Source organism: Phascolarctos cinereus, unplaced genomic scaffold (assembly GCF_003287225.1).
Source record: "Phascolarctos cinereus isolate Bilbo 61053 unplaced genomic scaffold, phaCin_HiC Scaffold_2;HRSCAF=192, whole genome shotgun sequence".
NCBI lineage: Eukaryota > Metazoa > Chordata > Mammalia > Diprotodontia > Phascolarctidae > Phascolarctos > Phascolarctos cinereus.
Window position 1 is genome coordinate 224,852,381 of NW_027555625.1, and position 14,039 is coordinate 224,866,419.

The 14,039-nt window shown below is 37.8% G+C and overlaps 1 protein-coding gene across 1 annotated transcript in view; it reads right to left on the reverse strand.

Annotated features, from left to right (window-relative positions):
* The window catches only part of CCDC25 (coiled-coil domain containing 25), a 37,916-nt gene that overhangs the window by 21,086 nt on the left and 2,791 nt on the right, over nt 1-14,039 (reverse strand). Inside the window, 2 exon segments of the mRNA XM_078149821.1 lie at nt 8,137-8,167; nt 8,170-8,225. Of these exon segments, the coding sequence (XP_078005947.1) occupies nt 8,137-8,167; nt 8,170-8,225 (87 nt within the window).

Below are 14,039 nucleotides of genomic sequence, written 5' to 3' on the forward strand. Positions count from 1 at the left end.
AAATAATCAGCACCTCTGTATATTACCAACAAAATTCAGCAGGAAGAGATAGGGGAAAAAATTCCATTCAAAACAACTTATTATTGTTGCTCAACTCTTCATGACCCCATGGGACCACAGCACATCAATACTGTCTATGAGGTTTTCTTGGCAAAGATACTGGAGTGGTTTGTCATTTCCTTCTCCAATGGATAAAGGCAAACAGAGGTTAAGTGATTTGCCCTGGGTCACACAGCTAGTAAGTGTCTAAGGCTGATTTAAACTCAGGTATAATATTTAGGATTCAACCACCACGATATACATAGGAACTACATGACTACAACAGACTGAACAGAAACAGATAGATCTTAGTCAATAGAAAAATATTAACTGCTCACAAGACTGAACCAATATAAGAATGATATTAATATTCAGTGTCATACCAATCAAACTACCAAGGTTTTATTTTGGAAAGCTAAAAAAAAACTGGAAGAACAAAAGCTCAAGAATTTTGAGGGGCCTAGTAGTATCAGATCTCAAAATGTACAACACAGTAATAAACAGCTAGGTGGCACAGTGGATAGAGCACCGGCCCTGAATTCAGGAGGACTTGAGTTCAAATGCAGCCTCAGACACATAACACTTACTCGCTGTGTGACCCTGGGCAAGTCATTTAACCCCATTGCCTAGCCAAACAAAAAAAAAAAGAAGTGTTCACTTAAAAAATCTGAGACTGAGCAGTGGATAAGATGGGTGGGTACATCACATACAGAAGCAAAGGAACTTAGTTACCTAGTGGTCAATAAACTTAAAAGCCCTAGCTATCAGGGTAAGAATTCACTATTTAACAAAAACTGCTAGTAAAATAGGAAATGGGCCTGGCAGAAATTAAGTTTAGACCAACATTTTACAATGACTTAGATTTAAAAGGTCACACCTTAAACAAATCAGAGGAGCAAAGAAGTTACATTTCAAATCTAAAAACAGAGGAAGTGTTCATGATCACAGCAGATAAAATTGCCAATTTTGTTTACTTAAAATTTTTAAGGTTTTGTAAAAACAAAATTAACTGCAGCTGAGATTAGAAGAGAAAAACAGTTAACTGGAAAAAAACCTTTTCAGAAAAGTTCCTGTTAAAGATCTAATTTCTAAGACATACAAAGAAATTATTCACATTTTTAAGAATAAAAGCTATTCTCCAATTGATACATGGTCAATGGTTCTAAGCAGGCAGTTGTCTATGGAAGAAATTCGAGCTAGCCATAGCCATATGAAAAGCAAAAATTATCCAAATCACATGCAAATTAAATCAATTTTTACCACCAAAGCACTTCACCATTAACTTTCTAATGATGGGGTTCTCTGAATTTAATTAGTCTTGTCCTCTGGTTATAGGCAACAGTCCAACACCAGGCTTATATTCAAAGCCTTTTTTCTAGCATGACTTTCAAGAACTTACTGTCCTGAGGTTCCTCAAACATTTATGGACATGGGCAATGTGAGAAATTGTTTTGCGTGTCTATGCATATGTTACAAGGGTTTTGCTTTTTCGTTTTGTTTTTCAATGAAGAGTAAGGTGGAAAGAGGAAATAAATGCTTAATTTAAAAATTTTTAAAGGAGTCAGTCTACAATACATACATATATATGCTTCCTGTTGAATTTTAAACAAAATCATACCAGTAAACTAAGGAAAGTTATTTAATTTGAATGCCTAGATTCAAAAACTATTAAAGTGATAATTCATCTTTAACAGAAATAGCTTCTTCTGTAATTTTGGAATGAATAATGGGTTCTCAGGCAGTTAAGATGGACCAGAGTTCAAATCCAAGCTCAGATAATTACTAGCTGTGTGACCCTAGGCAAGTCACTTAATTTTTGTTTGTCTCTGGAAAAAGAAATGACAAAACACTCCAGTATCGTTGCCAAGAAAACCCCATGGCCGGTACTGGCGTGACATGATCCACAGGGTCATGAAGAGTTGAACATGATTGAACAACAACAAAACTCGTTTCTTCCTCAGTTCATTCCAAATTGAGAAACTGCCTGAGAATTTAAAAATAAGTTATTTTCCTAGTATATAAAGAAAAAGAGATATTTTAAACTTCTTACACTGAATTGGCTAAAATAATCTATTTAATCTTCATTTTAAAATATTTAGATATCAAGGATCTATATTTTATTTGGTGTGGGTTCTCCTTCCATCAATGTAAACCACAATTTCACTATGTCTATTAAAAAGTCTACAACTTTCACAGCCACAGCACTGCATCACCAGCTTTCTGGTGATGAGCTCAGATAATTAATTAGCTTTGCCTTAGTAAATTTGGTTTTTTTTTTCTTTTTCTTTTTTGGCTAGGCAATGGGGTTAAGTGACTTGCCCAGTCACACAGCTAGTAAGTGTTATGTGTCTGAGGCTGGATTTGAACTCAGGTACTCCTGAATCCAGGGCCGGTGCTCTATCCACCACACCACCTAGCTGCCCCAGTAAATTTGTATTTACTACCTGCTGACATAGCCCTGAAGACCCCAGGTGATAATCACACCACAATGAGGCAACAGAGGTGGTCTTTGGTGGAGGTTAAAAAACAAAAGCAAAACAAGAAATACACAAATAAAGCAAAACACATTTAGCATAACTGAAGGAAACATAACTCAACTGGGAGCCAAAAGACTTGAATTAAAATTCTGGCCCTGTCACTAACTAACTAGTTGGATGATCCTGAATTAACCTCCGTTAATAGTTTATAAAACATTTTCAGATATATTATCTCATCTAATTTATTCCTTTACAATAGCCCTTTGGGGTAGGTTTATCCTTATTTTACAGATGAGGAAACTAACACTCTACTCTAAAGGGAATACTGAATGTAGAAGTTAGCTTATTTGAATATAGAAGTTCTGGTAGTTTAAAAAGATAATCATTGTTTTTAGTAACTTTAAAATATGGTATTTGATCATTTGACTTACTGTCCTTTCTTTTTGGCCTTTTTGCTCTCCACTGTGGGGTAGGCAAAAAAGAAAAATAAATTCAGGAGTTTTAATGGTCTCTAGAGAACTACTACCCATCTCTTCATAGAGAAGTGATGAACTTAAGATGCAGAAGACACATATTTTCAGATACGGTTAATGTGGACATTTGTTTTGCTTGAAACTTAGCATATTTGTTAGAGGAGTTATTCCCCATATAATGGAAAGGGAAAGATTGAGGAGAGAGGGAGAGGAAAAGAAGGTCGATAAGGCATCTGCATTTTTTTAAATGCAGAGAAAAAGAAAGATCAGAAAGAAGCGTAGCCAAATGGGACAGTGTGAAAGTTTTAAGTTGAACTTATAAACTTGAAAAAGAAAAGCATGCTATATATAACAGAGATTTGGAGTTTTGTGTAAAATCTTTTTATGTTCTACTATGTATATGGAAATGCCCATTTTGTTTGTTGTTTGTTATGTTTAGAATAAAAATAAAATCATAAAAAAGAAAAGAATAAATGAGACTATGTCCAAGCTGAGAGATTCCTTACAACTTCTGAGATCCTATGGTTTACCACCTTTCGCTCATTTTCAATCAGACCATGATTGACTCTCTGATTCCACCTGCTGGTCAATGAGAGGAATAAGCTAGCCTCTGTGAGAGAAAATAAGAAACTGCCAAAGCTATGATTTATAGCTGTCTATCCAAAAAATCAAGACACCAAGCATGAAAAAGGCTACTAGAGAAGATTATGCTTGTGCCAAAAATTCCTTGTAGTGTATAAAATATTTTTCTGCTATTCTAGGATAAGAGTATTTAAGAAGTGGAAAGATGACCAGAAGATGAGAAAAAAATTTCCTTAATTCAAGAGCAGTGAAGGTTTTTCAAGGGCTTCAAGAAAGAAGTCGAGATTATAAAAGCAATAATTTCTTACTGCTATCTCTGGCTATAAAATTGAAGGAAAAGCCAAAATCTAAGAAACTGGGCTCCAAAACAGTCCACCAGGCAGTAAGAGAGGTAAAAAATATAAAGTACCATTTTTGGCTTACAGATGGGTTAATGGCACTTGCAGGTATCACAAGCCTCCTTAGGCTCTAGTGGAGACTTGATGCTCTACATCACCTTCTACTGCCCATTATTTTGTGGAGACAAATAGAAGAAGGAAAAGGCTTCAGTACAAGGCAACTCAGAATCCACACTGGAATTATTCTAACACAGTGGTGAGCACCTTTGGTGAGCATACATCTCCCTGTTTTATGCCTCACTTGATATTTATGAACAAGGATATTTCTATTGTTATGTCCAAGGAATTTTGAATAATTACTACAAATGGATGGGAGACACTTTGTTGAAAAACAGTCTTTAAGGTGATATTTTTCTCTACTGCATTTTTTTAATCAATAATAAGCACAGTGGGATCTTACATTCTTCTACAGCTTTCAATTAACTGTGAAATGGTGAAGATGTGGCCTATTATGGCACTTGCAAAAAAAAATCCGTATATTCCCTAATATCCTCATTAAAGATGACCTCAATTTGTGTGTAATCAATCAAAAGAGTTTGGCCCAACTAGTTACATAAAGAAAACCAAATGGATAAAGAATGTTTATTGCCCAGATTTTGACATCTGGATAGAAAGCCTATAGACCTTATCTATCAGTCTGTATATTTAGGAGTAGGGCCTGAAGATAGACAAGAGGAGAGTAAGCTGTATTGACTTTGGGAAGCTGCAAAGCTCCTTTATCCAAGTTTTTCATGAAAACAAAGACTCATCATCTTTTTAATAGCAACATTCAGTCTCCTAAGAATTAAAAATGAGCATCACACAGATGGCAATGGAGAGCTCATGGTGGGTATGAGCAGGCTACAATATATAAACAATGAGGAACTTTTAAGAAGAGGAATAAAATAAAAGGGGCAGGTAGGTGGCGTAATGGATAGAGCACCAGCTCTGAAGTCAGGAGGACCTGAGTTCAAATTCAGCCTCAGACCAAACACTTGACACTTACTAGCTGTGTGACCCTGGGCAAGTCACTTAACCCCAATTGCCTAAAATAAAAAAAAGGAATAAAAGATGTCTGATATGAAGAAAATATATAATCCTAAGGTAAGGGATAACACAGATTTCAGTTTGTACCCTGAATCTCACCTCTTGGTCAGGAGATACGTAAGCATGTTTCATCATTTGTAGTTATGGCTGGTTATGACATGGATCAGAGCTCTTGGGTCCTTCTGGCTGTTTATCTCTATAATGTGAACCTTACACCTTTTGCAGATCATTGACCTATTCTTCCTTTCTGACCTTACATTTTTCAGCTCTTAAATACTGAACGTCTAAAACCACAAGATCCTTAATACTTTATCTGCCTGTGACGGCAAGTTCAGCAATCAATTTTACACTGTGTTTTGAGAGATTCTTATTTTCATCCACATCCATTTGTGGTAATTATTCAGGATTCCTTGGAACAACCACAAGGAAAAGAAAACAACAACTAGAGAACCAGGGAGAGGCCCATAAATACAGTTCAGCTCTGTACTTCCTAGGGCAGAGTTATTTTGCCCTGTGAGCACCTCTCCCCCCCTCCCCCAAGCTGGGGGAAGAGATAGGGCCCAGGGAACTTCAGTGACTGAAGGGAGCACTGGATGAACACCTCTGCTTCATGGCTGTGGAGTGGAAGCACTGTAACTCCAAATTCCTCTGGCCATCAATGCTGCTCTTCCTTTCCTATACCTAACTACCTCTCCACTCTCTCTCTCTCTCCCCCAAGGTCCCCAGGATTTTGAGTGTCAGGGCTACAAACTATTACCTTAAGCCCATGAGAGTCAACCTGTAGTCTAGCCTGTCTCCTCAATTTTTATGATGCAAAAACTTATGATGCAAAATGTTCCCTGACCTCACGGAATCTAGCTTGGGGAGACAATAGGTACCTATACAGGTATATACGTATTAACTTGAAAGAAAAGGCACTAGGACTGGGGAGGAGAAGAGAAGGGAGGGGGACATGGGAATTATGAAAGGATTAATGTAGAAGGTAATGCTTGAAAACAATTAAGGATTCCTGACCCTGGGCAAGTCACTTAACCCCAATGCTTCACCAAAAAAAAAAAAAAAAGGATTCCTTTCTTTTCCCCTTTTAATTCTTTACAGTCTGACTTCCAACCTCATCATTCAACTAAAACTTTTTCTCCAAATTTACTAATGCCTTCTTAATTGCCAAATCTAATGGCCTTTTCCCTGTCCTCCTCTTCCTTGGCTTCTCTGTAGCTTCTGACACTGTTAATCACTCTTTCTCTAGGTTTTCAGAACTACTCTCTCCTAGTTCTCCTCCTGCCTATTTGACTGTTCCTCCTCTATCTCCTTTAGTGGATCTTCATTAAGGTTATTTCCAATAACCATAGGTGTCCCAGAATTCTGTCATGGACTCTTCCCCCACTATTTCACTTGGTAATCTCATCAGCTCCCAAGGACTAAATTATCACCTCTATGCTGATGATTCTCAAATCCACTTTGAGGACTTAATCTCTCTGCTGATGTCCAGTCTCAAATCTCCAACTACCTACAGGACATTTTGAATTTGGATATCCCTTAGACATCTTAAACTCAATGAATTCATCCAAAACTGAATTCATCATTTTCCCCCCAAAATTTTTCCCTTCTTCCTAATTTCTCTTTTACTATTGAGAGCACAATCATCCTCCCAGTTACCCAAGCGCACAACCTAGGTGTCTTAATCTCACCCTACCCTCCAACATCCAATCTGCTGTCTTAGGATCTCTTGTATACTCTCCTGTTTCTCCTCTAACCCTGCCACCACTGTGTTTCAGAACCTCACTGTCTCACACCTCCACTATCACAATAGCCTGACGGTTTATCTCCCTGCCACAAGTCTTTCCTCACTCCACTCCACCCTCCACTATGTTGCCAAAGTGATCTTCCTAAAAAAGCACAGATCTAACCATGTCACTTCTAAACTCCAGTGGCTCCCTATTAGCTCCAGAATCAAATACAAATCTTCTTTTTGGCATTCAAAGCCTTTTATAGCTTGGCCTTCCCCCTAACCTTTCCAGTTTTCCTGTCTTACCTCCCCTCACCCTCCCCCCAACATTCTATAATCAATGACATTGGCTTCCTTGTTCTTTCTCCAACAAGAGACATCATCTCTGACTCCATATATTTTCACTGGCTGCCCCACATGTGTGGAACCTCTCCCCCCTCATCTCCACCTCTTGGTTTCCTTCAAGTCCCAGCTAAAATCTTCCCTAGAATAGGAAGGCCTTCCTGATTCCCTTTAATTCTAATGCCTTTCTTATGTTGATTATCTCCAAATTTATCCTGTATACAGCTTGTTCAGACCCAGTTGTTTGCATGTTGTCCCTCCATTAAGACTGTGAGCTTCTTAAGAGCAGAAATGGTCTTCAGCCTTCTTTGGCATGCCCAAAACCTAGTACAGTGCCTGGCACATACTACGTGCCTAATAAACGTTTACTGAATGACAAGCTGACTGATTCGAAGAAGTGGAACTGAGAAGTACATTCCAGGAAAGGAATGAAGGATTTTTTATGTTTATGAGGAACTTTAAGGTCAGTCTGGTTAGAGATTTGAGTGAGTGACGGGGAATGATGGCCAATTTGTAAAGGACTCAAACAGCCAGAGAGAATTTATATTTGAAGTTATAAAAAGTCACAGGAGTTTGCTGAATAGAACTGAGAAATGGTCAGGTGTGCACTTTAGGAAAATCAGTTTGGCAGTACTGAGGAGAATGGATTGGACTTGAGGCAGGGAGGTCAATTAGAAGGCTATTATATTAGATCTAGGCAAGAGGTAATGAGCTTCTAAACTAAGGTTAGCAGCTGTGTAGGGAGAGAGGGGAAAAAACCAACAATGTGAGAGCAATGTCTTCAAAGCCTACGACACAGGATTTTTTTATCTGATCGCAACCAAAATAGTTTGATATAGATTTCAAATTCCGTACAATTAACATTATAATGGAACTCTTTATAAGATTTCCAAGCACCAGCTAGCTTAATAATTTCAAACCCTATTCAGCACAAACAAAATTCAAACTAAAGCATTTTGACACCTAATTGAAATTCTTAACAATAGGATTTTGATCTGAAGGGCAGATTCACAAAAGCTCAAAAACTCATTCCCAAAGCAAAATGGAAGAGAAAGAAAAATAGTGTCACTTACCTGTTGGAAATTTCAAAATCAAATGCTTTGTTAAAACTTACTTTCATATTTATCCTTTCCCATATAAATGGTGTAAACAGATGAATCAGCTAAGAAGAAAAAAATACAAAAAGGTAAAGAAATCAGATAACATTGTATATTACCTCAGAAAACTACGGCAGGAAGAAAACAGACACTAAAAGCTTGGGGGAGATGATACATCGCCACTTCCCTACTTGCTCTGAATATTATGTTACTCTTGAGATTTTAGTAATTTTATATCTCCTGAAGGGCAAGTGGACTTGTAAAATGTACAAACATTAAGAAATTCCACTCAAATAATTTTTCTAGAAGTACTATTCAGCATAACCTTCAAGTCAAATAATGATTGGTTTTCTTTAAAAACAAAAAACACCACTATTCCATGGTGGAAAATGGCTCAAGCATTTGGCCAAATTTTATTTTGTAAACTTATATTATAAAAACTTAGTAACCATCTAGCAAAAACAACCTTCATGCCAAGAGAAAAGACATGGCACTTTCAGGTCACATAACCAACAAGAGGGAGGACTATTATAAATCAAAACAACTCTGAGGCTCTACCTCACAACCCTGAAAATTCACAAAAATGATAAATAATGGCAATAGTCAATGTTGGAGAGGTTAGAGAACGATAATCATACTAATACACTGGTGAACCTGTGAAATAGTACAATCATTTTGGAAAGCAATTTGGAATTATACAAATAAAGTGACTAAAATGTCTACAGACTTCATTACTGGGCTTATACTCCTGGGAAACCATAGAAGAAGAAAGTCACCATATACTCCAAAATATTTATAGCAGCACATTTTGTGATGGCTAAGAATTGAAAACAAGTGAATGCCCATTAATTGAGAAATAGCTAAACAAATTGTGGTAAAATGAATGTAATGGAATATCACTGTGCTGCAAAAAATTATGTGTGATGAATACAGAGAAACAGAGAAAGATATACATGAACTACAGCAGACTGAAGCAAGTAGAGACAACAAAACAATATACACAATGACTACAACAATGGAAATAGAAATATCTACACCCAAAAAAAAAATCAAAAGTAAATGTAACAAAATTATAAAGATAATAAAGGACAAGAATGAAAAGATATTAGAAGACTTCCTAAATTCACACCTTTATGAAGGTGGAGGCCCACAGGTATCAAACACTGCATATGTTTTCAGACTTTTTCAATTAGTTGTGCTCTCTAAAAAATTCTACTTGTTATATGACACAGCTCTTTGGGAGACAAGAGGGTAAGGATACTTGGATACCTATGATGATGTAAAAAACAGAAGATAGCAATAAAACTTTTTTTTTAAAAAAATTAATTTTAAAAAGAAGACATGGCAGCTAATATTAGCACAGAGTACAAGTTCATCTGCAAAACATTTAGGGGAAGAATGATTGAATATGACAAGTAATTATGCTTCATAAAAAAGAAAGAAGCAGAGGAGAGGGAAATGAGCCTTTGGAATGCTGGACCTAACCATACTAAACTATCCAGACAGCACTTATAGATGAAAATTAAAAGGAAAAAAACAAACAGAAGTGAAATGAAATTAGTATTTCAATAGCAATCAATTCCCATCACACATAACAGTGGACCTGCCACAATAGAACTCTACTCTCATTATCCAACATGCCACATGAGTGCACAGAAAGTCACTTAAGAAGATCAAATTGGGAAGAGTCGCTAGGTCAGAAAACAGAGAAGAAATCACATACTGGAGGTGACATAGAATCAATGGATTTAGGTCTAGAAGGGCACTTAAAAAGTGACCAAGTTCCCACTTCCTCATTTTACACATGAAGAAATTGAGGTTTTAGAGAGCTGAAGGGACCTGATCAAAGTTACATAGGTAGCAAGCAGCAAAGCCAGGACTTAACATAAACTCAGTAGTTTTTTTCCACTGTATCACACCTCCCCTTCCTCAGAGGTTAAATTTTGAAAGAAAATATCCCACAAAAGGACAAGAATAAAAATATCAATTTATGACCCACATGCCTGCTTTCTCATCTCTATAAAATTCAGTTCAAGTTAGTCAGGGAGACAGACCTCTATCATAATCATTTCATACCTATGGAACCAAGCTTCAACTATGCAAATATTTTTCTAATTCTATTGTTTATTTAGGCAAAAGCCTGTAGAAGAGAAAAGCAATTGCCATCTTTAAGGCTGAACACAGGGTAACTGAATTTAGAGAAATAATTCCAAAGTTGGAAGGGACTTCAGTATCTGTGGGTACTGGAAAAAAGAATTCTCTCTTCAACACACCTGACAAGTGTTCACAGTCTTAACTGGAAAACCTCCAGTGAGGAGAAACTCATTATCTCCCAAGGAAGGCATTCCCTTTTTACTGCTCTAATTGTTAGAAGGTTTCCCCTAACATCAAAGCCTAAGTCAGCCTCTCTGTAACTTCTCTCAACTGTTTCTAATTCTGCCCTCTAGAGAAGAGGAACAAATCTAAAATACTTCTTCCTTAGGCAGCTAGATAGTTTGGGGGATACAGCACTGGGCCTAGAGACAGGAAGACCTGAGTTCAAATCCAGCCTCAGACATTTACTAGTTGTTACCCTGAGCAAGTCACTTAGCCTTTCTTTGCCTCAGTTTCCTCAACTATAAAATGAGGCTCATAATAGCACCTACCTCCCAGGGTTGTTAAGAAGATTAAATGAGATAATATTTGTAAAGTTCTTAGCACAGTGCCTAGCACATAACAGGCACTATATAAATGCTCATTCCCTTCCCTCTTCAACATGACATGAGAGTCCTTCAGACATCTGAAGATAACCATCATGATCCCTCACCTCCTTCCAAAAATCTCCTCTCCAAACTAATATCCCCAATTACTTAAACTAATCCTCATATAACAAGAACTCAAGGTCCTTCCCTACCCTAGTTGCCCTCTCTGGGCACCTCCCAGCTTTATCACAGTTCCTTCTAAAACATAGCATCCAGAACTAAACACAATTCTCCAGACTATATAGCAGAGTAAAAAGCAAGATTATCTCCTTCTCATCCTGGGATGGTATGCCTCTCTCAACACAGCCAAAGCTCACATCAGTTTTCCTAGCCACCATACTTACTGTTGATTCACAAGGGAGCCTGCATTCTACTAAAATCCCCAGACCTCGTTTTACAAGACCTGTCGTCTTGCCATGTCTTTTCAAATCTAGTAGTTGTAGATGATGCTTTGAATCTAACTGTAAGATTTTATATTTATCCCCACTAAATTTCACCTCATTAACTTTGACCCACAGCCTTACAGAGCCTGTCAGTCAGTCAACAAGCATTTATCCAACACTTACTATAGTGCTGATGATACAGTCCTTGCTCTCAAGGAGCTCACATTCTAATGCGAAAGACAACATGTAAATAACTAGATACATACAAGATATACAGAGTGTCCCAAAAGTCCTTAGTGGTTTATTAAAAGCTTAAAACTGCACTAAGACTTATAACACACTACGTATAAAAAGCAGATGGAAGACAGTCTCATATGGGAAGGCACTAGCAACTAGGGCAAATGGGAAAGGCCTCCTGTAGAAAGTGAAATTGGAGCTGAATCTTGAAGGAAGCCAGGGAAGCAAAGAAATAGAGGTAATGAGGGACAGCATTTCAGGCACTACAAAGGAATGTGGGCAGGAGACAGAGCATAGTGTGGAAGGAATAGCAAGCCAGCCATTATAAATGAATTGTGGAGAGAACAAGAAAGTATAAGACAAGAAACTATAGAAAGGGGCCAGGTCAGGGCAGCTAGGTGGTGCAGTGAATAGAGCACCGGCCTTGTAGTCAGGAGGACCTGAGTTCAAATCCAGCCTCAGACCAAACACTTGACATTAACTAGCTGTGTGACCCTGGGCAAGTCACTTAACTCCAACTGCCTAAAAAAAAACAAAAACAAAAGGGGCCAGGTCATTAAGAGCTTTAAAGCACTTCTACTTTATTCTGAAGGTAAGAGGGAGACATTAGAGTTCTTTTCGGGGAGACTGGAGGGTTGACACAGTCAGACCTACAATTTAGAAAAGTCACTCTGGCAGCTGAATAAAGAATTGATTGAGGTGAGAAGAGAGATGAGGCAGAAAAGCTACAATAGTCTAGACAAGAGGCAGTAAGGACCACTATGTGAGCAGACAGGAGTACAGAAATATTGTGAAGGTAGAAACAAGATTTAGCAATCAACTGGATATGAGTCAAAGATAACACTGAGTTCATATACCCTCTGAAATCTGCTCTCCCCAAATCTAGGTTTTCTTCTCACCAATTCCTTGATGAAATGGCCATTTTCCTCCAAGGTATCCATCAATTCTAGGGCAGCTAGGCGGATAGAACACTGGGCTTGGAGTCAGGAAGACCGAGTTCAAATGTAGACTCAGATAATTAATAGCTGTGTGACCTTGGGCAAGTCACTTAACACAGTCTGCCTAATTTTCTTCATCTTTAAAAATGAGCTAGGGAAGAAAATGGCAAACCACTTCAGTATCTTTGCCAAGAAAACTTCAAAAGGGGTCACAAAGAGTCGGATGTGACTGAAAAACAACTAAACACCATCCATCGATTCTACCCTAACAAACAGTTCCACTCTTTATGGAACAGAAGTCAAAAAATAAAATAAAACGTCCCCTGGGAGGTTCCTCCAACTTTTGACTGTTTGGCCATTTGTCAGCAAGGTAATGTCATTGCTTTTTAGTATGCTGTCCAAATTTGCCATAGCTTTCTTTCCAAGACACAAACATCTTTTAATTTCATGGCTGCAGCAGCTGTTGGCAATGATCTTTGACCCCAAGAATATAAAATCCCACACTGCTTCCATTTCTTCTCCTTCTATTTGCTGGGAAGTTGATGGGACCAGTCGCCAAGATATTAGATTTTTTTTTTGATGTTAAGCTTCAAGTCGGCTCTTACACGCCTCTCTTTCACCCTCATCAAGAGGTCCTAACTCCCCTTCTCTTTCTGCCATCGAGGTGGTACCATCTGCATATCTGAGATCGTGGATATTTCTCCTGGCAATCTTAATTCTGGCTTTTCATCCATCCAGTCTGGCATTTCACATGATGTACTCTGCACATAAGTTAAATGAATGAGGTGAATATACAACCATGTTGTAGTCCTTTTCAAATCAGCTGTTTCATGTTCGGTTCTAACTGTTGCTTCTTGGCCTGTATACAGGTTCCTCAGGAGATAAGATGATCTGGCGCTGTGCTCCTACATCTTTGAGGATTTGCCACATTTTGTTGTGATCGGCACAGTCAAAGGTAATTTGGTAATTTAATCTCTAGTTCCTCTGCTTCTTTAAAAACAAGCCTGCTCTTCTGGTAATTCTCAGTTCACATACTACCCAGCTTACAGAATCTTAAGCATACCTTTGCTGGTGTGTGAAATGAATGTAACTGTTAGATAATCTGAGCATTGCCCTTCTTCAGGATTGAGACATAAACTGATCTTTTGCCATCCAACGGCCACTGCTGTTTTCCTAATTTGCTGGCATATTGAGCCCAGCACTTTTAATGGCATTTAAATAGCTCAGATGGAATTCCATCACCACTTATTGTTAACAGTGCTTCCTAAGGCCCACTTGACATCACTCCCCAGGATGTTTGGCTCTAGATCAATAACTAAATCATCAAGGTTACTGGTGATGTTAAGATCTTTGTTGCATATTTCTTCTGTGTATTCTTGCCACCTCTTCTTAATCTCTTCTGCTTCTGTTAAATCTCTAACATTTTTGTCTTTTATCATGTCCATTTTTACATGAAATTTTTCCTATCTCAAGTTTTCTTGAAGAGATCTTGTCTTTCCCATTCTATTGTTTTCCTCTATTTCTTTGTATTGCTCATTTAAGAAAACCTCATTCTGCATTCTGCTGGGTATAATCAGGAA